At 41.1% G+C, this 26,672-nt stretch overlaps 1 protein-coding gene across 3 annotated transcripts in view; it reads right to left on the reverse strand.

Moving 5' to 3' along the window:
- LOC109908758 (extended synaptotagmin-2-A) overlaps positions 1-23,996 on the reverse strand; it is a 35,589-nt gene extending 11,593 nt beyond the window's left edge. Inside the window, exons 1-12 of one of the 3 annotated variants that reach the window (XM_031796376.1) lie at positions 23,179-23,996; positions 14,141-14,182; positions 13,661-13,795; positions 12,962-13,038; positions 12,756-12,828; positions 8,681-8,770; positions 6,662-6,717; positions 3,593-3,713; positions 2,902-3,078; positions 2,509-2,591; positions 1,847-1,886; positions 44-133 (exon numbers count right to left, since the gene is read on the reverse strand). In XM_031796376.1, coding sequence (XP_031652236.1) covers positions 44-133; positions 1,847-1,886; positions 2,509-2,591; positions 2,902-3,078; positions 3,593-3,713; positions 6,662-6,717; positions 8,681-8,770; positions 12,756-12,828; positions 12,962-13,038; positions 13,661-13,795; positions 14,141-14,182; positions 23,179-23,643 — 1,449 coding nt within the window. In that variant the 5' untranslated portion in view covers positions 23,644-23,996. Of the gene's footprint in view, positions 1-43; positions 134-1,837; positions 1,887-2,508; positions 2,592-2,901; positions 3,079-3,592; positions 3,714-6,661; positions 6,718-8,680; positions 8,771-12,755; positions 12,829-12,961; positions 13,039-13,660; positions 13,796-14,140; positions 14,183-23,178 lie in introns of all 3 variants that reach the window. The other 2 variants (XM_031796375.1, XM_031796377.1) reach the window with 2 other exon arrangements.
- Positions 23,997-26,672: the final 2,676 nt, after the last annotated feature.

Consider the following 26,672-nt stretch of genomic DNA (forward strand, 5'->3'; position numbering starts at 1 on the left):
TGTCTTACCAACTTTAAAAAGCGAAGGTTTTTTGATACTGCACCTGGTCCATCTTGTCAGGGGTAGAGAGCAGAGAGAGCCACTCCAGTTTCATGTGTAGTTTCCCCGTGGAGACTTCTTCCAGGTCAAACCACTAGAACGACAGGTTGTTCAAGGGTGCATCCCAAAATGGCACCCTATTCCCTTCATAGTGCACTACTTTTGTCCAGGACACATATCGAAAGTATGGCACTATAATGGGAATAAGGTGCAATTTGGGACATACAGTGGGGCAAAAAAGTATTTAGTCAGCCACCAATTGTGCAAGTTCTCCCACTTAAAAAGATGAGAGAAGCCTGTAATGTTCATCATAGGTACACTTCAACTATGACAGACAAAATGAGAAAAAATCATCCAGAAAATCACATTGTAGGATTTTTTATGAATTTATTTTCAAATTATGGTGGAAAATAAGTATTTGGTCACCTACAAACAAGCAAGATTTCTGGCTCTCACAGACCTGTAACTTCTTCTTTAAGAGGCTCCTCTGTCCTCCACTCGTTACCTGTATTAATGGCACCTGTTTGAACTTGTTATCAGTATAAAAGACACCTGTCCACAACCTCAAACAGTCACACTCCAAACTCCACTATGGCCAAGACCCAAGAGCTGTCAAAGGACACTAGAAACAAAATTGTAGACCTGCACCAGGCTGGGAAGACTCAATCTGCAATAGGTAAGCAGCTTGGTTTGAAGAAATCAACTGTGGGAGCAATTATTAGGAAATGGAAGACATACAAGACCACTGATAATCTCCCTCGAAAAAATGATCACAAGAACGGTGAGCAAAAATCCCAGAACCACACGGGGGGACCTAGTGAATGACCTGCAGAGAGCTGGGACCAAAGTAACAAAGCCTACCATCAGTAACACACTACGCCACCAGGGACTCAAATCCTGCAGTGCCAGACGTGTCCCCCTGCTTAAGCCAGTACATGTTCAGGCCCGTCTGAAGTTTGCTAGAGAGCATTTGGATGATCCAGAAGAAGATTGGGAGAATGTCATATGGTCAGATGAATCCAAAATATAACTTTTTGGTAAAAACTCAACTCGTCGTATTTGGAGGACAAAGAATGCTGAGTTGCATCCAAAGAACACGATACCTACTGTGAAGCATTGGGGTGGAAACATCATGCTTTGGGGCTGTTTTTCTGAAAAGGGACCAGGACGACTGATCCGTGTAAAGGAAAGAATGAATGGGGCCATGTATCGTGAGATTTTGGCTGGGTCTTTCAGCATGACAATGATCCCAAACACACCGCCCGGGCAACGAAGGAGTGGCTTTGTAAGATGCATTTCAAGGTCCTGGAGTGGCCTAGCCAGTCCAGGGTATATAACAAAGTATTGAGATACACTTTTGTTATTGACCAAATACTTATTTTCCACCATAATTTGCGAATAAATTCATTAAAAATCCTTCAATGTGATTTTCTGGATTTATTTTCTCATTTTGTTTGTCATAGTGAAGTGTACCTATGATGAAAATTACAGGCCTCTCTTCTCATCTTTTTAAGTGGGAGAACTTGCACAATTGGTGGCTGACTAAATACTTTTTTTGCCCCACTGTATATCTCACATCTCAACAGTGTAAAGTGGTGAGTGAATCAGACAATAAAAGACACCCACACATAGTGTACAGTTCTCATGGATGACATCACAGCATCTTTAAATGAACACAGACAGATGAGATACTAAGGCAAATAAATCTCTATCGAAGTGCCGAACTGAAGCCAAGTTCATGTTTTAATTTGATTTGAACCACATTTATTTGACGATGCAAAAAATATATCAGATTTACCTCATCTACCTTCTGCTCTTTGTGAAGCTCTTTCATATCGATCATCAGGCTGCAATCGAAGACACAAAGATTGGATAAGAAATCAGCAGGGGGTCATTAAGTAAACACCCTGAATCACCACAACAGAAGCGAAATTGATTCTCTGATACAGCATGTTGGCACTCTGACCCAGTCAGGGCCAATAGGGGAATAGGTTGCCATTTGGGACGCAGCCAGGACCCTGTTAGGTGCTATGCTATAGCAGCACTAGAGCTAGACAAAACAAAATCAACCTCCCATTGGGATGAGGCCCAAGAAAAAGGGCTTTAGCCCAACTCCTAATGTGACTGATCACAGATACTTAACACATCAAAGATACTTTAATTAGTCTCTTCTCTCTTCCAAGGGGTCACCCTTCATTTTGTGGTGAGAAGATGGATGCTAAGTTTGCGATAGCTCTGTTCCAAGGCGTTACGTGCGGCTTGCTGACACTGAAGGCTCGGCATCAGCGAGCCGCAAGTAACGCTCTGGGCCAGAGCTAAGTTTGTGACATATTTTCAGGCTAGAATTAAACAGACTGCTGTGGCTATTATAAGGTCATTGGTTTGATATTGGGTACAATAACTCACAATGCAGAGAAATAAGCCTTTTGACCATGAGGTAATAAGAAAAAGGACAGGACATGAGCTTACCTCCCCAGGAAATCATCTTTGTCTGGGTCCTCATCAAACAACTCAATCTCCAGGTGTTGGCCTGAGTGCTCATATACCAGTGCCTGGAAAGGACTTATGTCAATTAATCTCAAATCTCAGATATAGTAGGTCACACTGAATATAGCCAAAGGCTTGTAAAACATGACATGGTGGGTAAAACTGCATGAGAGCCAAAAATATGAGGAAATATTGGACTGTTGGAAATATGTATGGATGTTGTATCTGGTTCTACATATACCCTATGTTGCTGTCCCCTGGGGTAGTTAGCACAGAGGGGCAGGTTTCATTGACATTTCTGCCCCTGGGAAAGTCACTGTATGATATAACCATATGTGCCATTGGAAGAGTTCATTTTCAGTTGATTCCGTTTACCTCGTAAACTTCGTTCCATTTGGGGTGCAGGCTCTCTTTGACGGTCTTGCTCTGGAAGAGCTGGTTTCCAATATGGAGGACGCCGTAAGGGTCAGACTTCCCCTTGATCAGGCCACCCAGGAATTTATCCTTCCCTTCCAGGTCCTGAGCCTCCAGGAAGTGAATCCTCAGGACTCCCTGGTGACACACACAGCACAGGGACACTTTAAAATAGGACACAGTAAAACATTAAAGGGACATTGCACTTTCAAACCAAAGTTTGTCAGATGATTTCAAACTTCTAAAGTAATCTAATTGTCATCTAAAATTCTAAAGTAGTCAAGATGAAACCACGTCCCACAACATCCGTTGTGTGGATCCAGCTATATGCCTCCACCCCAAATTAATGGGAAAGATACGCACTGAATAAAACCGGGAAAACCAGGAAATTAGACCATGCTTATCTTTTCCATTAATTTGGGTTGAAGGCATATAGCTGGATCTACACATCCAATGTCTTGAAACACGGTTTCATCTTGACATTAGTCTACCTTTTCGTATTTTGTTCAATAGTACGTTGGTTTATATATTCCTAAAAAATGTGCATGCCAAAATACTAAGATGTGTTTTTTCAGTTAAGTGATCCTTTAATTAGTGTGTGAAATATGATGATGTGTGATTAGATCTAAAGACAGGTGAAAGGCTGCAGTACTTTTGGCATAGGGAAACGTAGCTGAGCAAGTTCTACATCCCCCACCAGTGGGATAGTGATGCAGTTGGGCGATACCAGGTAGCTGTAGATCATGTCCTGAATTAGACTGTCAGACAAGCCACTGAGGAAAAACGAAACACAACAAACCCCACAGTCAGTCAGTAAAACCTTGGGATGACAATATTCTCACCTAATCTCAGTCAAGCACAAAGGAAAATGTATTTTTCCATTTTATAAAATGGAAGGAACATTGGAAGGGATTCAAGCACCTCAAAATATCAATGTAATCCACTAGGGAGTCAACACTTAGCAGTGACATTAAGGAGGTCTTACGGCCTGGGAATTACAAAGCCTGGTTAAGAGAAGTCGATAGCCATAAGTGGTCTAGTATCTGCTGAGATTTTCTGTTAACCTTTGAGCTCTCCACTTCGGCCTAATTCTGTACACAGAAATAACTGCATGAGAGGGTTGAAGCAATCTGTAAAGATTAAACAACTGTATATATTTGAAAAGGCATAGAACCAATTTAAATACCTCCATATACAGTACATTCCTTCACTCTTTCACTCTTATTTCTCTAAGAAACGTAGTCATCATTTTATCCTATCATTTATTTTGCAGCTAAGGAGCATTACAAAGGACATGATTCCTCTTTAGTGTGGGATCAATCACGTGGAACACACACAGGTACACACACATGCACACGAGCGGGGTGAGCTGTTTTCAACTTGCAGCTGGCGTTGACCGTCGCATACATGCGACGAATAAATGTTTTATTTAATATTACAGTACACCTACCGTACTATAAATACGGTATCAAAGAAAGTACTGTGTAACGGCACACAGTACAATACCGTAAAATGTACTGTATTATACTGTAAAAAAGTAAATACTACCGTAATCTGAATTAAGGGGAGAGATTTGTATTTTACTGTAATTACAAAGAATTGGTGCAATCAAGTTGGCTGCTAGGTAAAGTGTTTACACATGAATTAATGGTATTTTATATGACTTGCACTTCTAGAGGTATAACAACATAGGAGTTAAATGGGTAGAGTGTTCTCACTCACAATTACAACAAATATAGCATCTTACAGGCATGCCTCAAAATATGTTAAATGAGACAGAAACAACAATACCATGCACCCACTATTGGTCAAATGTTTTTTTGGCGCTCCAAAGTTATGGTACGGTACTGTATTATGTGGGGTGGAATTACAGTACAGCTCAAAATATAGTAATTATTTTCCCACCCACAACATTTTCCCATAATGCAACATAACTTACAGTATGCTGCAGTAAAGCATTTCAGAGTTTTTTACTGTTGATAATACCCCAAATTACCATATAATATAACGCTGGGAGCCAGGAAGCAAGTACAGGGAGTGACTTCAATAATAAATAACAAAACAAGAAACACAAGTAGCGTACAGACATGAAACACTGAAACAGAAACAATAATGCCTGGGAACCAAAGGAAGTGACATAGGGAAGGTAATCAGGCAGGTGATGGAGTCCAGGTGAGTCTGATGAGGCGCTGGTGTGCGTAACGATGGTGACAGGTGTGCATAATAATGAGCAGCCTGGTGACCTCGAGCGCCATCCCCTAGCCTCCACAAACAGACCCAGAGTGTCCTGACTGCACAGATCTATTACACCACTACAGAGAACTAGCGGTGTGGGGGATGATTTCCGTCACTGAGCTGCGGATGTGTCAACACCCGTGTGTGTCTAAATAAATAGACTGTGGGGAGGAGAGTGGCTGTATCATGAAATCTTTATTAGGGCCTTTTTCCACCGCCACATTAGCATTTACATGAGTTAAAAGGGCAAAAGCCACTGTCAACTCACAACCATATAGAAACTAAGAAGTGAATGTGAATAACAGAGATGATGCCTGATGTCTGCAGAGAAGACAAAGGCTATCTGCACTTCAAATGGCTTGGCTCCTTTACCAGCAGGAGGAAACATACAGTATTCCAATGGATCCATTGGCTTATGGATGAGTTGTGCTTGTTTCCCCAGCCAACAGTTCTCTGTCTATGTGACTCTTATGTATGCATGTTGTTGCTGTACGTGTCTTGCTGGTGAGTGGTTACAAATCCAATTTGCTCTTGTGGGATTCAATTCAACGCAAGTAGTAGCACCGCCACAAAACAGCAAAATGTAAAGACAACACAAGAAAAGTGTTTACTTCTTAGCCAATGCCTCTTTACAGTCACGTCTATTATATTCGACACTAAAGCATAACAGTTGCTCTCGAAAAGCAGACCATCCAATTTGCTCTTTCTTTTAAATGAGCCCTAAGAAATCCCCAAGTCCCCTGCCCATTACCCCATCATTTTGGAGTTGAGAGATGAGCAGAATAGAGTATTTTAGCAACCTTAGAGAGTTGGTGGAGCAGCCCAATTTACACACTATTAGATCTCTATAAAGTCAGAGTTGAGTTGCACAAATGAAAGCGACAGCTTGTTCAACCATAAAAACCTTCTTGCTTTTCTGAGCCTTTTTAGTCTCACAGCTTGCAGGCAGGCATGTGTTGCGGTGAGCAGCTGTAGGGCGATGGTCCCTCTAGTTTAGTGGCAATCTGCAGTTCAAACAATAACAAAGCCCAAATGTATCCAAATCATAGATACGCTATGGATACAAGGACTCACCATCCCTGATATCAAAATGATAGTTCATACAGTGTTTGTTTGCAACTACACTGTTAACAACTAATGGAGTAAAACAAGTGTATACTTTGGGTTGTGATGCGGTACGGCTATTGAACTGAGCCCATAAGGCTCATGTTATATTCTTTAAGAAACAAAATGGGTATATATCATTAATATAAAAGTCAAAAAATGGTTGTAGAAACCCCAAAACGTGTTGTACCTAAAAGTAGTGAAAGCTTTGCCTGACAAAAGAGGGTGTAGGGTGAAGTTGCCCCAAGATGCTGGTCTTGGGTCAGTTTTACATTTTCCCCACTAGTGGTTAAGGTTAGGATTGGGGGAGGGGAACCCGCTCCTAGATCTGGACCTAGGGGAAACTTCACCCCAGAGCACAAAACAGACCCAGTTTACTTACTTGAGCCCAGGAATGTCTAGTATATTGGTGAGGCCTGTCCAGTTGATGTCCAAAAGCTAGATGAAAACAAAACACATGTAGATTTAGCGGTATGGAATCTGGAAGAACATGCTGTACAGAGAACGATTGAAAAGCCACACCTGCGCTTTTTTTACTCAAATTATCTAAAAACAAACACCATCTTATAGAAGGGAAAAATGCACACAGGGACACTAGCCAGAAGAGTGAGATTAAGTAAATGATCTACATTGATTCAAGCACTTAACTTTAATGTTGTGTGACTCCTGTGATGTAATTACTCACAAGTGCAGCAAAGTAAAACAGAAGCCAAAGGAGCTAATTTCCTTGCCTCTTGACAAATAAACCAATTTCCTTTGAAATCTGACAATTTTGCACCTGAAAAATGACAAGATGGTGTGCCAACAAGCATATTTTTTTGCTGCAGTTTTACCCTATATTTAGCCTGATGGAACCAGCCTTAAATCTGTGTTCCATTTCTGTAGTAAATACCCAATACAACTTGATTATTTACGAACAACAGAAATGTTTTTTTCCATGCAAAGTCTCTTACCAAAAGGTTTTGTGGTTATACAATGTTATGATAAAAGGGGACAATGCCTGTTTGAAATCACCCTGCATATTGGTAAACGTGAACATTTTATCTGAGTGACAGCACAGCTAAGCCAGAAAAAGTTACCGGCAAGGAGTCGGACAGGTAGTAACTTCTAAGCCGACGGGTATTTTTTTTCTTTATGCTAGTCGGAGCTTTGATGCGTCTCTTGGCTCAAGGAATCAATTTCAATGCGTTTTACAGCCCCCACCCCCCCTATCTCTCTCTGTGTGTTGCCTACATACACTGCAGCAGATATAGTGTTGAGCAAGGACTGTCCAGAACACTGCAAGGCAACCAAAGTAGCCAATTCCATATGGCGCATTTCCACTGCATGGATTGGTGCCAATGTTTGGCCCAAATACTGTATGTTGCCTTTTGTGTCTAACACTGGTGCATACAAAGAAGGCTGGAGTGAAAACCAGCTGCAGTGGAGAAGCCCTATAGGCGGTACTTTACCGTAGCAGTGAACTGGCAGAGCAGTGTGGCTTCTTCTCCAAGCATAACATGATCAACTAATGGAGTGTCCTTGGAGACCATGTACACAATGTGTACCAATTAAAACAGCTGCGCATTGCAGAACTTTGCAGCTGTGCATTTTAGCTGTGCATTGCGGAACCAGCCATCCTAAGGATGTTTCCCCTCCAGTTCTCTGCGTTTCATCTCTCTGGAAACACAGCACAGACAAGGGCATCGCCTAAAATGGTATCCTCCCATCCACAAGTTGTCTCAGAATGTTATTTTATTTGGCAGTCAAGATTGAACAATTTAAGGAGAATGAAGGGTTGTCCGCTTCACTGTGAAGCATTCTGGAGAATATTCTACATAGTTCTACCCCCTTAAATCATAGAGAAGAGGGCCCCTTTTTATCCTTTACCTCAAAGGTTCTTCCATAAAATGTACTTTTTCCCCCATTATTAGGATGACAGAAAATAGATATATAAGCATGCCCGAGGCAACAGAAACAGGAGCTCCTGGTCCAGAGTCTGTGGTCTGCTCTCAAAGAAGATGAATTACACTCAGATACTGTGTAGTTAACACCCACTGCGTGGCTTGTGTCCCAACATGTAACACTGCGACTCACAGTCTTACCACTACACTCCTCCTGCTTCTTCTCTCTGCTGTCTGCAATGCGGCTGGCATAGGCAGTGCAAAGAAATCCACCAAAGTAGGACTAGCCTGATCTATGTCTATTTAAGGCTCCAGTGTCTCCACTCGGGACTCGTATCTGACTTAAATTGGCCAAATGTTTAGGCAGAACATAGGCCTGGAGGCTCAGCACTACAGGAAGGAAGACAGTGATAAAATAGCCATTGCGGTCTTCAACTGTCTTGCAAGCAGCTAATGATGCAAGTGACTTTAATTCCAAATGATAGAAAGAGGAAGTGTGTGTCAAGGCTAGAACTTACAGGTTTCTTCAGAAAGAACAGGGACAAGGCTCCTATCAGGGGCATGTCACCTAGCAACGGCTCCATGACTACTCTCAACACTCCATGGAGCTGTGAAACACAAAAGAAGCATCAAGATAAAAACACGCTCGCAGAGATAAAACACATACACAACCACACATCATTAAGGGAGCTTTCAGTATCAGGGAACCAACACTACAGGCCCTTGACCCACCTAATGACCTGTATCTGAACATTCAAGAGTGGACGACTGGACACCACAGCAGGCACGTGCCTCCAGAGACACTCCAAAGGGGTATTTCACTCCAAAGATGCCCCCCCCCCCCCACACACACACACACACACACACACTACTACTGCATTATATCTATTATTACAGATATAATTAGTTCTCTCTCTCTAGACAAGCAGGTCGTTTAAGTGCTGATACTGTATATGAGCAAAACAGGCCCCACTATTATTTTTGTTCAATGGACATGAGTTTAAAACAAAATGGTAATTATCCATATAAAGAACCCAGTTTCTATTGTCTCAATCGCAGTATTTGTTTAATAAAAATAATTTAAAAATCACACACAAAAATAAGACAGGATTTAAACTCCTCTTCAAAAGACGCAAAGTATGCTGTTTCCAAACTCCACTATACGATGTACTGTGAGTATGAGAAATGTGAGCCAGTGCTTTATAATAGGGCTTTGTGAAGTAAATATCTTCAAGGGACGATACTAATGGCTCTTTGGCTCTAAGGAGACAGATTGATTGCTTTCCCTACTAGCTATGTTTCATTGCTGCCTGCTACGCAATGACCAAAGACATACAGTGCCTTGCGAAAGTATTCGGCCCCCTAGATCTTTGCGACCTTTTGCCACATTTCAGGCTTCAAACATAAAGATATAAAACTGTATTTTTTTGTGAAGAATCAACAACAAGTGGGACACAATCATGAAGTAAAACGACATTTATTGGATATTTCAAACCTTTTTAACAAATCAAAAACTGAAAAATATGGGGCGTGCAAAATTATTCAGCCCCTTTACTTTCAGTGCAGCAAACTCTCTCCAGAAGTTCAGTGAGGATCTCTGAATGATCCAATGTTGACCTAAATGACTAATGATGATAAATACAATCCACCTGTGTGTAATCAAGTCTCTGTATAAATGCACCTGCACTGTGATAGTCTCAGAGGTCCGTTAAAAGCGCAGAGAGCATCATGAAGAACAAGGAACACACCAGGCAGGTCCGAGATACTGTTGTGAAGAAGTTTAAAGCCAGATTTGGATACAAAAAGATTTCCCAAGCTTTAAACATCCCAAAGAGCACTGTGCAAGCGATAATATTGAAATGGAAGGAGTATCAGACCACTGCAAATCTACCAAGACCTGGCCGTCCCTCTAAACTTTCAGCTCATACAAGGAGAAGACTGATCAGAGATGCAGCCAAGAAGCCCATGATCACTCTGGATGAACTGCAGAGATCTACAGCTGAGGTGGGAGACGCTGTCCATAGGACAACAATCAGTCATATATTGCACAAATCTGGCCTTTATGGAAGAGTGGCAAGAAGAAAGCCATTTCTTAAAGATATCCATAAAAAGTGTTGTTTAAAGTTTGCCACAAGCCACCTGGGAGACACACCAAACATGTGGAAGAAGGTGCTCTGGTCAGATGAAACCAAAATTTAACTTTTTGACAACAATGCAAAACGTTATGTTTGGCGTAAAAGCAACACAGCTCATCACCCTGAACATACCATCCCCACTGTCAAACATGGTGGTGGTTTGGGCCTGCTTTTCTTCAGCAGGGACAGGGAAGATGGTTAAAATTGATGGGAAGATGGATGGAGCCAAATACAGGACCATTCTGGAAGAAAACCTGATGGAGTCTGCAAAAGACCTGAGACTGGGACGGAGATTTGTCTTCCAACAAGACAATGATCCAAAACATAAAGCAAAATCTACAATGGAATGGTTCAAAAATAAACATATCCAGGTGTTAGAATGGCCAAGTCAAAGTCCAGAACTGAATCCAATCGAGAATCTGTGGAAAGAACTGAAAACTGCTGTTCACAAATGCTCCCCATCCAACCTCACTGAGCTCGAGCTGTTTTGCAAGGAGGAATGGGAAAGTGTCTCGATGTGCAAAACTGAGAGACATACCCCAAGCGACTTACAGCTGTAATCGCAGCAAAAGGTGGCGCTACAAAGTATTAACTTAAGGGGGCTGAATAATTTTGCACGCCCAATTTTTCTGTTTTTGATTTGTTAAAAAAGTTTGAAATATCCAATAAATGTCGTTCCACTTCATGATTGTGTCCCACTTGTTGTTGATTCTTCACAAAAAAATACAGTTTTATATGTTTATGTTTGAAGCCTGAAATGTGGCAAAAGGTCGCAAAGTTCAAGGGGGCCGAATACTTTCGCAAGGCACTGTACCTTCAACACCTGGGGGCGGACCGTCAGAAAGTCCAGGACCCAATTTCACAGGGCGGGGTTGAGACCCAGGGCCTCAAGCTCAATGATGAGCTTGGAGGGTACTATGGTGTTAAATGCTGAGCTGTAGTCAATTAACAGCATTCTTACATAAGTATTCCTCTTGTCCAGATGGGTTAGGGCAGTGTGCAGTGTGATGGTGATTGCATCGTCTGTGGACCTATTGGGGCGGTATGCAAATTGTAGTGGGTCTATGGTGGCAGGTAAGGTGGAGGTGTATTGATTCTTGACTAGTCTCTCAAAGCACTTCATGATGACAGAAGTGAGTGCTACGGGGCGATAGTCTTTTAGTTCAGTTACCTTTGCCTTCTTGGGTACAGGAACAAGGGTGGCCATAACAGTGAATCCATAAAGAAAAAAAGCGGAGAATCCAAGCTTTCCAACAATGTCAGAATTATTACTGTACTAATACTCAGCAAATATAATTAACATTTTCAATAGAGAAAATACAACTGCACTCGCATTTTGCCAACTGCGAGAGCAGCAACACAGATGAATAACAACGCACATGGCAAAATAGAGCTTCTGTTGTGGTCAAAGCAAAAACAGCCTACGTGAAAGTAAGAGAGTAAAAAGTATTATTTCTAGTTGAGGTTAGTTAGAAATGAAGTGTCCTGGCTGCGCATCAGTTCAAAAGAGAGACGAGTGACTGAAGTGACCGCCAAGAGCTGTAGCCTATGGGAGAGCCAGACAGATCAGCTCAATCAGACTGTGCAACTGAAAGACGTTCATTCTGCCAATGAGAGGATTGCATAAAATATTCTGCAAAGGCATGCATGCTTATGATTGGACAAAACAGATGAAAGGGAGCTTCATGTCAAATGTTATGTTTATTAGTCTCACATGGAATTCTCATCACATTGTCGTCAAATATATATGACATTTTTTGGGGGGTTATAAAAAAGGCCATCTGAAAGTGCACATGATGGAAGTTAAAAAGGTAAATATAAATGATTTCACGGGGTAAAAAAACGCACTGACTAATAGGTGTCTTAAATGATTGTGACTAAAACTAGACAAAAATTGTCCAGAGTTTTAGCCGACTGATAAGGAGGATGAAATGACTCAAATGCAACAAAGATGAAAAGGTATTTTAGTCAAAAGACTAAGACTAAAACTACATCTAAAACCGAAGTCTAAACTAACACCGCACACAAGGGTAACTGATCACACAGTATATTGCTTGCAAGTCATTGCAGTAAAAACAAATCTAATGTTGTTTGCAAGCCAGTGTAATTGAGCAAGCAGGCATCATTAAAGTCACTTTTACATGCACTCACAACATTCAGTTGGAGTTTACTGTCCTCGACTCTGATGAACAGGTTATCCGTGACATTATCAACGATCAGAGCATCCATTACAGAGTTGTATAGTTAATATATTTTTATGGCCAGCCCCAGATCCAATTCAGACTTCAAGTGAAGGGTGTTTGTTAAATAAAATTAAATAAAACTTGTCCCCCCGGTGTTTTACATCCCTAAGAAATGACATATTAAAATATTATCACCCAAAAAATGTTACGTTAGGTTTTTATGCCCCTAATTAATCCTAAAACAACAGAATGAGACAATAACATAATAGCATTACCTGTATGCTCTTAATACCAGCTTTGCAGTAGTATCTTTTGATGTCCACATCAATTTCAGTATTTCCAACAAAACTGGAGAAAAAAGTTCAACATCATCAAAATCACATGTTTATCTATGTAAAAAAAAATAATACATACTGCACAGAGTACATTCTATGACAAGCCAAAGGCTACAATCTGTCCAAAATGGAGATAGTCAGGTCACCTGATCTGTAGGTCCATGATGATCTGACGCTTGTCCACATTCTCTGTGTAAACCTTGACCCCGTTGATCCTTAAAGGCTAAACACAAGACAGAGGACATCACGATATCACCACTAGGCCTCAGCCCCCCACTTGTGTTCTACCCAGTATGAACATCGCCACTACTCTGTGTCCCCTCCTGGAAACTATTTGGGAAACACCCACCAGCTGTCCCTACAACACAGACACATGCACAGATACGGGTCTAGGGGTGCTTGAGCACTTGCCCCTTTCCCCACCTATAAGAAAAATGTAAGAGCTGTTTGAAAAGACTGCCTGAAATCTAAGCCTGTTTTGGTGGAATGGAGCTTTGTCCTTTCCAATGTGAAATCACCATGCAGTGAATTTGTTAATAACAGCTAGTTTTCTGTTTTCCCCTTTCCCACTCAGAGACAGTACCAGCAAAATTCCTGCTTGAGAAATGCACCTTTACGAAGAAGCTATTATGTTTCTTTTTGACCATTTTAATTGAAAACAATCACAGTAAGGTACTTAATTGTTACCCAGACAGAAATTATTTGATATTTAGATAAAAACGGTTGCAATGGACCTTTAAAACCAGATTGGGGAGGTTTGACCGCCTGTTGAATGGTTGAAAACCATCTTATAAACATAAGGCATGGTTAGGTAGAGACTCCTGCTGATAAGTCTTGATGTTCACCTTGTCCCCCATGTTGATCTTGCTGAAGCGGAACGTGCTGAGGTGGGAGTTGGCTCCCTTCACGGCCGTCTCGATAGTCTCGCGGAACAGCTTCTCTATGAACTGGCAAATATACGGCCACATCTGTCTCACAGTCTGTAGGGCCAGAGGGAGGGGGAACGGATTAGTAAGTTGGTACCGGGCGCACATCCTGACTATCATACAGTAAGTCAACACAGAAATGTAGGAGGCAGAGTGAAGGAGCTGAATTCACTGAATTAATTCTTTAATATCAGGTCCCATATTCACAAAGTGCCTGTTATTCAGCTGTCTCCATAGGATAACCCTTTGAAGAACCCTTTCTGGTTCCAGGTAGAACCCTATTTGAACATTTTACCTGGAACCAAAATGTATCTACACCGCAAAACCAAGCAGGAAAAGTAGGTCCTCATCTAAATAGAAGTGGAAATTCTAACAGTATGTTCCTCTTTGTTCTTTTACCTTGTTCAGCCACTCTACTCTTTCCACATCTGGGAAGTTGACCTAAAGAGAAAAAAAGTAAAGACATCATTACTGTTTACATGGTCAAAACTGTTTTATTTGCCCAGTACCAGTAGTCACTGATTCCATCTAAACAAACACATTGTACATTGTTATTTTAAGTGAAATAGCTGTTGGACATGAGATATTCTGCCTAGGTTTAGCGGAAGTATGGCTGCTGCCTGCGTTGCATCCTAAATTGCACCCTATTGCCTATATTGCACTATTATTGACCAGTGTCCATGGGACTCTGGTCAAAATTTGTGAACTATTTAGGGAATAGTGTGCCATTTGGGACGTAGTCCTGCAGTACTCCTGAACCCCTCCTGGTTATTACAAAGACATAACAGTACTGGAGCTGGGGCTGGCCACTCCACACAGTATGAACATCAGTGAAAGAGAGGAGAGCCCATAGCATACACATTGCCCACATACTGTACCTACACGTACACACGTACACACGTACACACACACAAACCACATAAATAAATAACACTGGCTCTCATAAGCCAACAATCATCATAGTCTAAAAGCAAAACTTTTCTAATTAGGCTACCACACCTTTCCAGCACAACACAGAGGAAGTGTGCTGTCATGCGTTATCCCCTTAGGAGCAGCGGCTCCAGCGGTGTAGCCGTGGCAACGAGATTGCATTTGAGAGCTACAGGAGGCCGTAATGCTAACGCGGGTGAGAAAAGAGCTGATGCAGCATTAGCGTGACAGCGTAGAGGAGCATAGGATCAGACAGAGAGAGGAGTGGGAAGTAGGGAGATAAACTACTGCTGGGTTTGACAGATTCAAGCCTAGCTTTTTTTACATGCCACAAGTGCCTCTGTTATGCAATCAGGAGCACTCAAGTGGACATGGTTTCTATTAACCTGACACATAGTATAAAGCAACAAATTCACAAAATAGTGGTCAGAGGATAGTGCCTTGCGGATACATCATTTACTCAACGAATAAATGAGTGATATCAAATTACTGTGCAACTGTCAAGAGGTACCTTACACCTCACAACAGAAATTGAGATGTAATTTAAATGCAGTACCGTCCATTTAAGTGGATTGAATGGGGATGCTGTTATTTAACTATGGAAATACTTTCAAAGCATATTATAGAAGCAACTTGGATCTACTTATTTTAAAAAACATTACACACCTGGAGGTATACAACTTCCATACAGTAGCTACCTTGACATGTTGCTTATGTCTCACAGGAGCCTGAATAAGCAGCAGGATTTTACATTAGTATGGGCAGTGCTACGCAGCAGCCTATGACTTGGTAGGCGAAAACCTGAGAAAAATCCATTCAGGAAGTAGGAATGTTTTTGTTGTTGTTATTTTCTATTCAATGCCATTACCGTATTCATAGACTTAGGACTCAAATTGCAGTTCCTATGCCTTCCACTAGATGTCAACAGTCTTTAGAAATTGTTTCAGGCTTGTATTCTGACAAATGAGGGAGTAAGAGCAGTCTGAATGAGTGGACCCTGCCATGTCAAAGAGCTTTTTCATGCGCGCGACCAGAGAGTGCCTTTCTTGTTTACCTTTTATATTGATGACGTTATTGTCCGGTTGAAATATTATATATTATTTAGGCTAAAAACAACCTGAGGATTGAATATAAACATTGTTTGACATGTTTCTATGAACTTTACAGATACAATTTTGATTTTTTTTGTCTGCCTGTTGTGACTGCATTTGTGCCTGTGGATTACTGAAGAAAACGCAAACAAAATGGAGGTTTTCAGATTTAAAGAGAGACTTTATCGAACAAAAGGAACATTTATTGAATAAATTAATGTCTTCTGAGTGCAACCATATGAAGATTATCAAAGGTAAGGGATTCATTTTCTCTCTATTTCTGACTTGTGTAACTTCTACTTGGCTGGTTACTGTTTGTAGTGATTTGTCTGCTGGGCTATGTTTTCAAATAATCGTAAGGTATGCTTTCGCCGTAAAGTATTTTTGAAATCTGACACCATGGTTGGATTCACAAGAAGTTAATCTTTAAACCAATGTAAAATAGTTGTATCCTTTCTGAATTTTTATAATGAGTTTCTGTATTTGAATTTGGCGCTCTGCAATCTCAATGGATGTTGGCCAGGTGGGACGCTAGTGTCCCACATACCCTAGAGAGGTTAAATGACAGCTTTGCTGAGCAAATGTGTCTCCTAGAGGACAGGAAGCTTTTGTATAGATCATGGTTTCAGATACCGCCCTTTCCCCCTCCTTCTCCTTCTCCTTAGAAACACAACCCAAGTGGCACGTTTCAGCGTCTCAGTCTGAGTGACCAGCTGGTCATGTCCAGAAAGAGAAAACTGAGCACCAGCGTTCAGTCTCTCCTTCAGTGCCTGAGGTATGCCTATTAGAGGTCGATGATGATGATTTTTCAACGCCAATACCGATTATTGGAGGACCAAAAAAAGCAGATACCGATTAAAATCGGCCAATTTTTAAAAATTTATTTATTTATTTGTAATAATGACAATTACAACATTACTGAATGAACACTTTTATTTTAACTTAATACATCAATAAAATCTATTTAGCCTAAAATAAATAATGAAACATGTTCAATTTGGTTTAAATAATGCAAAAACAAAGTGTTGGAGAAGAAAGTAAAAGTGCAATGTGTGCCATGTAAAAAAGCTCAAGTTTAAGTTCCTTGCTCAGAACATGAGAACATATGAAAGGCCCCGCTAACTAGCTAGCCATTTCACATTGTTTACACCAGCCCAATCTCGGGAGTTGATAGGCTTGAAGTGCTGCACGAAAGTGCTGTTTGAATGAATGCTTACGAGCCTGCTGCTGCCTACCACCGCTCAGTCAGACTGCTCTATCAAATATCAAATCATAGACTTAATTATAACATAATAACACACAGAAATACGAGCCTTAGGTCATTAACCTCTTGAAACTCTGGGGGCGGTATTTCGTTTTTGGATAAAAACGTTCCCGTTTTAAACGGGATATTTTGTCACGACAAGATGCTCGACTATGCATATAATTGACAGCTTTGGATAGAAAACACTAACGTTTCCTAAACTGCAAAGATATTGTCTGTGAGTGCAACAGAACTGATGTTACAGGCGAAGCCCAGATAAAAATCCAATCAGGAAGTGCCCAATATTTTGAAAGCGCTGCATGCCAATGACTCCTTATATAGCTGTGAATGGGCTACGAATGAGCTTACACTTTCTACGTATTCCCCAAGGTGTCTACAGCATTATGACGTATTTTTACGCATTTATGTTGAAGAATAGCCGTAAGGAACCACTTTGAGCAAGTGGTCACATGATGGCTCCCGCAGAAAATCTTGCGTAAAGTACTGAGGTAGCCATTATTCCAATCGCTTCTAATGAGAAACCAATTGTCCCGGTGGATATATTATCGAATAGATATGTGAAAAACACCTTGAGGATTGATTCTAAACAACGTTTGCCATGTTTCTGTCGATATTATGGAGCTAATTTGGAAAAAAGTTTGGCGTTGTAAGTGACTGCATTTTCCGGGCCTTTTTCTCAGCCAAACGTGAAGAACAAACGGAGCTATTTCGCCAACAAAAATAATATTTTTGGAAAAAAGGAACATTTGCTATCTAACTGGGAGTCTCCTGAGTGAAAACATCCAAAGGTCTTCAAAGGTAAATTATTAATTTGATTGCTTTTCTTATTTTCGTGAAACTGTTGCCTGCTGCTAACAGGGCATAATGCTATGCTAGGCTATGATAAACTTACACAAATGCTTGTCTAGCGTTGGCTGTAAAGCATATTTTGAAAATCTGAGATGACAGTATGATTAACAAAAGGCTAAGCTGTGTCTCAATATATTTCATTTGTGATTTTCATGAATAGGAATATTTTCTAGGGATATTTATGTCCGATGCGTTATGCTAATTAGTTTCAGGCGATGATTACTTTCCCGGATCCGGGAAGGGTAGTATCAAGAGGTTAATATGGTCAAATCCGGAAACTATGATTTTGAAAACAAAACGTTTATTCTTTCAGTGAAATACGGAACCGTTCCGTATTTTATCTAACGGGTGGCATCCATAAGTCTAAATATTCCTGTTACATTGCACAATCTTCAATGTTATGCCATAATTACGTAAAATCCTGGCAAATTAGTTCGCAACGAGCCAAACTGTTGCATATACCCTGACTCTGCGTGCAATGAACGCAAGAGAAATGACACAATTGTCCTAGTTTAATATTGCCTGCTAACCTGGATTTCTTTTAACTAAATATGCAGGTTTAAAAATATATACTTCTGTGTATTGATTTTAAGAAAGGCATGGATGTTTATGGTTAGGTACATTCGTGCAACGATGGTGATTTTTTCGCAAATGCGCCTTTGTTAAATCATCCCCCATTTGGCGAAGTTGGCTGCCTTTGTTAGGAAGAAATAGTCTTCACACAGTTCGCAACGAGCCAGGCGGCCCAAACTGCTGCATATACCCTGACTCTGCTGCACAGAACGCAAGAGAAGGGACACAATTTTCCAACTTAAAATACATTTATGTTAGCAGGCAATATTAACTAAATATGCAGGTTTAAAAATATATAATATATGTATTGATGTTAAGAAAGGCGTTGATGTTTATGGTTAGGTACACATTGGTGCCACGATAGTGCTTTTTTCGCGAATGCGCTTTTTAAATCACCTGATTATATGCAATGCAGGACAAGATAAATAAACTAGTAATATCATCAACCATGTGTAGTTAACTAGTGATTGTTAAGATTTATTGTTTTTTATAAGATACGTTTAATGCTAGCTAGCGCCTTACCTTAGCTCCTTGCCGCACTCACATAACAGGTAGTCAGCCTGCCACGCAGTCTCCTTGTGGAGTGCAATGTAATGGGCCATGATCGGTGTCCAAAAATGGCGATTACCGATTGTTAGGAAAACTTGAAATCGTCCCTAATTAAACGGCCATTCCAATTAAATTGGTGATAAAATAATTTATATGTTTAAAGATAATGATTAAATAATTCTACCCTGAAACTTAACCATTAGGGATTATAGTTTATGTAGCATGTATAAGGAATAATTAAAGTATTAAACATAAGTCCAACTAGGTTGGACTGGGAGGGAGAGAAATGTGTGTGTTTGTGTGTGCCTAAGAAAATACTGAGAACAATTCAACTGTAGTTGACCTGACCTGGCTAGAACTCTGAGAAACTTATGATAGGACAGGGAGTACTTCTCAAGGTTTCCCTAATCTCGGGGGAATGGAACTGTCGGCTGTGTAGTGATACACAGGGGTGAGAACTCTGGAGAAGGATACAACTCACCTACTGTTCGTGTGTATGCATGTGCGTAGGATACCTACTGTTTGTGTGGAAGTATGTGCACAAGTATAAAATGGATGTCTTTGTATAATGGACTTGAGAATGCTCTCGTGAATACACATTTAGATTAATTGAAATTTATGAACATTGATAACGAAATTCTGATAACAATTTGGTCCTTCGAGCCGGATTCCAATACCTGCCCCTGTCGTCCCGAAGTAGCACGCCGAACACCGTGCGCCTGCGGGTCCTTGACCCCAAAATTAAAGACCTGTCCCCTGACATTGGGGTTCTATAACAGGCCGGTATATATCGAAGGTTGACAGAGACGGTGACGGAATCCAACTAACATTGCTTTTCCCATCCTACAAGAAAAAGGTCAGTAAACCTTTATTCTTGGATTTGGGGAATTGACGTTCGGGCTACATTTAGAGAAATATTTTTAATGATTGTTGTGTGGTTTGGACATTGATCTTTAGAATCCGATGGGCATACTGATCTGGTGACCTGTCTTTAGAATTTTGTGTAGAGAACCCTGATATAGGTAGTATTCTATGCAATTGGAAGACAGGAATTGGATGTAGAAGCCACCTAGGAAGGAAGAAGTCCCCAGTGACTCGTCTGAAATGACACGAGCTATCTGCAGTACAAATGTAAACTAGCTAATTTTGAGATCTAAGCGGAACCTGATCAAGAGTATATTAGTGAGTCTGTAATGACACGAGGTACAGTGCCTTGCGAAAGTATTCGGCCCCCTTGAACTTTGCGACCTTTTGACACATTTCAGGCTTCAAACATAAAGATATAAAACTGTATTTTTTTGTCAAGAATCAACAACAAGTGGGACACAATCATGAGGTGGAACGACATTTATTGGATATTTCAAATTATTTTAACAAATCAAGAACTGAAAAATTGGGCGTGCAAAATTATTCAGCCCCTTTACTTTCAGTGTAGCAAACTCTCTCCAGAAGTTCAGTGAGGATCTCTGAATGATCCAATGTTGACCTAAATGACTAATGATGATAAATACAATCCACCTGTGTGTAATCAAGTCTCCGTATAAATGCACCTGCACTGTGATAGTCTCAGAGGTCCGTTAAAAGCGCAGAGAGCATCATGAAGAACAAGGAACACACCAGGCAGGTCCGAGATACTGTTGTGAAGAAGTTTAAAGCCAGATTTGGATACAAAAAGATTTCCCAAGCTTTAAACATCCCAAGGAGCACTGTGCAAGCAATAATATTGAAATGGAAGGAGTATCAGACCACTGCAAATCTACCAAGACCTGGCCGTCCCTCTAAACTTTCAGCTCATACAAGGAGAAGACTGATCAGAGATGCAGCCAAGAAGCCCATGATCACTCTGGATGAACTGCAGAGATCTACAGCTGAGGTGGGAGACTCTGTCCATAGGACAACAATCAGTCGTATATTGCACAAATCTGGCCTTTATGGAAGAGTGGCAAGAAGAAAGCCATTTCTTAAAGATATCCATAAAAAGTGTCGTTTAAAGTTTGCCACAAGCCACCTGGGAGACACACCAAACATGTGGAAGAAGGTGCTCTGGTCAGATGAAACCAAAATTGAACTTTTTGGCAACAATGCAAAATGTTATGTTTGGCGTAAAAGCAACACAGCTCATCACCCTGAACACACCATCCCCAATGTCAAACATGGTGGTGGCAGCATCATGGTTTGGGCCTGCTTTTCTTCAGCAGGGACAGGGAAGATGGTTAAAATTGATGGGAAGATGGATGGAGCCAAATACAGGACCATTCTGGAAGAAAACCTGATGGAGTCTGCAAAAGACCTGAGACTGGGACGGAGATTTGTCTTCCAACAAGACAATGATCAAAAACATAAAGCAAAATCTACAATGGAATGGTTCAAAAATAAACATATCCAGGTGTTAGAATGGCCAAGTCAAAGTCCAGACCTGAATCCAATCGAGAATCTGTGGAAAGAACTGAAAACTGCTGTTCACAAATGCTCTCCATCCAACCTCACTGAGCTCGAGCTGTTTTGCAAGGAGGAATGGGAAAAAATGTCAGTCTCTCGATGTGCAAAACTGATAGAGACATACCCCAAGCGACTTACAGCTGTAATCGCAGCAAAAGGTGGCGCTACAAAGTATTAACTTAAGGGGGCTGAATAATTTTGCCCGCCAAATTTTTCAGTTTTTGATTTGTTAAAAAAGTTTGAAATATCCAATAAATGTCGTTCCACTTCATGATTGTGTCCCACTTGTTGTTGATTCTTCACAAAAAAATACAGTTTTATATCTTTATGTTTGAAGCCTGAAATGTGGCAAAAGGTCGCAAAGTTCAAGGGGGCCGAATACTTTCGCAAGGCACTGTATCTGTGGCCACTACCAATGCTATCTGTGGCCACTACCTATGTAAACTAACGGAAAGGAGGTATATACGTAGATTGTGAGAATATGCCGTAGTAATGGAGAAAGAAGTACGAATTTGAGAGACGTCTAGATGTAGGAAAATAATAATAAAGTAGATACATAAGACGTGTAGATAGTCGAGGGAAACAGCAGGTCGAGGGTTAGATACCTGGCTGTCGGAAGCCCCGGAAAAGAAGGTAAGAAGGCAAGTATAATAGTATAATATACTGACTCACTGAATCGTTGCTGCTGGCAGCTACCGGCGTGGAGCAGCACTGAGGCAGACATTTCATTTACTTCTAAATCGAGTTAAGTCCTCTTTAGAGAGAGACCTTCAGAGCTAGTTCATCACACTAACTCCAGCAGGGTTCTATACACACTAAAAGTTGATGAAGTACCCGCAATAACTACTTTAACAGAGCCCTTTGGAATGACGTGTCTTAAGGAGAGAAGTCACAAGGCATGACAGTGTGACAAGCCAAACATTTAGGATAAAAATAGGGTGAAAATTGATGTCCCCCCACGTTTTTCCCCAACCAAATGAGTAGTCACCTTGTCAGCTAAAAAGGAAGAGACAGACAAACAATGATACTATCCTAGTTTGACACATGCTGAGTAGATCTCAAGCAGCTTATAAATTATGAGTAATTATCCTCATCAAGTATAGGCCTAGTTCACTTCTTCAACTTGAGTCAGGCGGCATTATTGACAAGTTGCGTTTAGGTTGCGGGTTTCTCCTATGGCCCTACGTTTTGCTCGCCTGAGTGCCAGACTGTTTTTGCCATCATGCCAACTCCTTGTCACTCATCGTCATGCCAATGATTGTACAATCAGACCTAGAACCAGGCGAACAATAAGTGATGGTTCGATTGGGTGCATCTTCCAAGCATAATCATGCATGCAAGGTGTTATTAGTTATGTGATTGGGGCCCATTTTTCCCTCCCACTCTGGTGTCCGGTTTACCATTGTGCAATGCTGTATTTAGAGGGGCTTTGTCTAATGTCACTGCTGGGGACAGCTGTGTGATCAGAGCTTTACAACTCAACACTGTTCTGTGTTCAGATCCCAGAGTGATGGTTTTCTTAGAAACTCAAAAACAACTAAATGATTAATGTGTGCTGTGCAATAGGCTTATTTGGGTTATAGAAATAACATGTTCAAATACATTTGATGTAGGCTAATCAAATGTGGTAGTAATATAGCCATATAATAATAATCCAGAGTGGCTAACTGAATAGGGGGATAAAGACAACATTTTGTGCACTTTTTTTTGGTGCTCCCTTTATAAATGCATCTTGGTCTTACCCATGATGGCAAGTCAGAAGCTGTCAGACTTTGTTTGACAGTTCTCTCCTCCTGTTCAAAGAACGCCAAGGCTCTGTACAGTCGGGTGTTCTTGCCTCCTGTGTTTCTCCTCCACCAGAAAAATATTACAAGTCCTATTAAGAGCCAACTAAAACTGAATTCAAAATATCCCAAAACATATATGGGAAAAATGAGCACGAATGTCTTTGTAAACTGAATCCATGTCTGAGTTAGTTCACCGACGGAAGACCCAGACTTGTCATCGCCGGTGTCTGCCGGTGGAAATACGTTTGTATTGGGGCCGGTGTTAACCGGGCTCGGTGTGTTTTGTCCATCCTCCTTTGATCCAGCGGAGCTCCCATTATGTGCATGGGCGCTTCGTACAGCCGTCATACTGTCTATTGACATTCGTTTCTTTGCGCCCACAGTTTTGATGGGATGTTGGAGTAAAGACCTCAACAACATAAGCTTCTTCTATTCTTTATTAAACTGTCACCAATGTTAAACCTCCTGCACGGAGAGCGCGCAGAGCCTCTCGGAGTCAACAACAGATTGCGCTCACGTTAGTTCAACCACATCTGAGCCCATTTTGCCCTGGAAAAAGTGGCCATTGATTATTCTTCCACGCTGCAATAAAGTATACGCGCAACCATCTCATTTGCCTAATTTTCTTGTGTCATTCTTCAATAATATCACGATGCTTCCCTCATACCGCGCAGAGTTCGGGTAGTCCTCCACTTGCAATAACCTACAGCAGCCGCACTCTTTCAACGCACTCCTCTCCCAGCGCACGTTTGCATTCTGTACTACTTCAGGGTCGTCACTAGCTTCTACCAATCTCTTCCCACAAAGTCATAACCCCCGCCCATTTCTACACTCAGCTGAGTGATTTTTAAAAAAGACATCCGTGTGTCTAATTAGGGATGACACGTGTTGTGTTACTTTTAATCCAATCCCAGTGTTGGCAAAACATGATTTGTGTACATTTTTTCTAAGACATTTTGTGTCAATCCCTGCAGTTAATGTGTTAAATGTTGAAAACCATACAACACACCCAAAATGTGTTAGATTATTAACCAAACACATTCAGCTAGTGGAAACCCTTCTTCAAGGAACTGTAGGTCAAGGAATAGCTTCATGTGACACAAAATCGCCACCCCATGCCCAACATCTGTAGAGACCACTACATATTTCAGGAATAGCAACATTCTCTAGTCTCATCATCATCTCTGTCACACATCAATAAAAACTTTGAATAGCTTTCAGTGTGATCAATTCAGTACCTCTGCCTAATAATCACCATCATCATCATCATCATCATCATCATCATCATCATCATCATTTTAACTGACTGGCTCCCAGGCTACACTAAACAAAACCAATAAATACAGATTACAATTTTTAATAAATAATTAAAGGCTTCCCGATAGAAATGTAATTGAGTAATCTAAGAATTTAGTCATTCTATTTCTATGGACTGAACTGTGTATCCATGGTGATTTGTTCTTTCTTGGAGAAATTGCTATTTGATCGATTAAAGATCCTGTTGTCAAGGGAACATGACACATTTACCTTAGTTTTACCTTAGTTTTTTCGATTGTGCAATCGAAATCTGCTGCCATGGCACTGGATAATATCAACACAAGTTTGGAAGCTTTATTTCTGAAATCAGTTGAATATTTCACAAGGAAGAACATAGAGGCAATAACATGCAATAACATGCATCCCAAGAAGGTAAACTGGTGACTAGATACACAACAATTGTACACATATGTGTACAGTGTTCCTTCTGAGACGTTGGTGCGGTTGGCTTCCGGGTTAAGCGGGCATTGTGTCAAGAAGCAATGCGGCTTGGCTGGGTTGTGCTTTGAAGGATGCACCGCTCTCGACCTTCGCCTCTCCCAAGTCTGTACGGGAGTTGTAACTATCAATTGGATACAATGAAATTGGGGAGAATAAGGGGTAAAAATCTAATACATTGTCCCAATTGTATCAAGTGCAACGTCGGGTGGAGGACATGATGAAGACTATGGGAGAGATGAACATGAGAGAAGACACAGGACTGAGGAGGTCGTGGACCGACACCAGAGAGTGAGGCCAAAAGAGAGAGAGAGAGACGGTGCCCGAGAGAGGACAAAACCCAGAGACAGAGAAGGACAGATGGAAAGACGACTCGCGAGAAAGGACAGGCAAAAGGGAGGAGAGAGACAAAGAAAGGAGAAGAGAGCAAGATGGGGTTAAAGGCACATACAATGACAAGTACGGGGATCGGAACAGACAGTCAGGGCAAACTACATGATAGTTCAGGGAGAGAGTAAAGGCAGGAGAAATGGGTAAGGAGGGGACAAGGGAGAGGGAAAGAGATGAGCCATATGAGAGGGATAAAAAGAAGGAGAAGGAGAGAGAAACAGGTGAGGGACAGGAAGCGAAGGTCTGAGAGATGAGGTAAGGGGGGAGAGACAGGGATAAAGACCATGATCGTGAGAAGAGAGAAACATAATGAGAGGGAGCATCTGAAAGAGAGAATGCTACAAAGATGGATCACAGGAGTAGCAGAGAGACAAGGAAAGAAAAGAAATACACAGACAGAGAGCATTCAGGACAAAAGGAGGACAAAGGTAAAGTTATCGAGGTGAAAATGATGTCAACGTCTTAACTTTTATTTTTACTTATTCATTTATTTAACCTTTATTTAACTAGGCAAGGGGAAACTTCACCCCAGTGTGAGCCAGCAACAACAAAAAGATTAAATGACTATGATTAGTGAGGTAGTACTTTTTGTTGTTTTTTTCATCTTGATTTCAGAATACAGGGAGCGACATAGAAAATAAAAGGAGGAGAAAGTAAGGAGACACAAAGATAGAGTACAACACGTAAGAGTCTTCAATATTGTCCAAACATTGTTTTGTTTTTCACCCCAAAATTGAATGTTAGGTAACAACACCACAAACAAAGCCTGACTGGCTCTGCTGGCTCACACTCTGCTGGCTCACACGCTCTGCTGGCTTCACTCTGGGGTGAAGTTTCCCCTACACTGAAAAAAATGAAGCTTATTATATGGTTCTTTCTCAGCTCTTAAGATTCCTAGGAGAACTATTGCCTGATAAAGTACCTTTGAGTTAAGTGTGGGGTTATTGACGTCGCGTCTACAGTTCTTCAGAATTCTAAAAGGTTCTTGAAATATATGGAAGCATGCAGCTGTGTCCTTTTCATAGCACACAGCAAATTCATCAGTTTTAACTAGTCTTGCTGTCACGGCCATCTTCCTGGAAGGAATAAGTGGACCAAAGTGCAGCGTGGGGAGTGTACATTTTCCTTTTTATTTCAAAATGTCACCAACAAATGAAACCACAACCATGAAGCTGACAGGGCATTAGAGCCACCAACAAAGTTAACTACCCACAACAAAAGGAGTGAAAAAGGGCTACCTTTTTATGGTTCCCAATCAGAGACAACAATAGACAGCTGTCCCTGATTGAGAACCATATCCGGCC

This window comes from Oncorhynchus kisutch, linkage group LG18, assembly GCF_002021735.2.
Source record: "Oncorhynchus kisutch isolate 150728-3 linkage group LG18, Okis_V2, whole genome shotgun sequence".
NCBI lineage: Eukaryota > Metazoa > Chordata > Actinopteri > Salmoniformes > Salmonidae > Oncorhynchus > Oncorhynchus kisutch.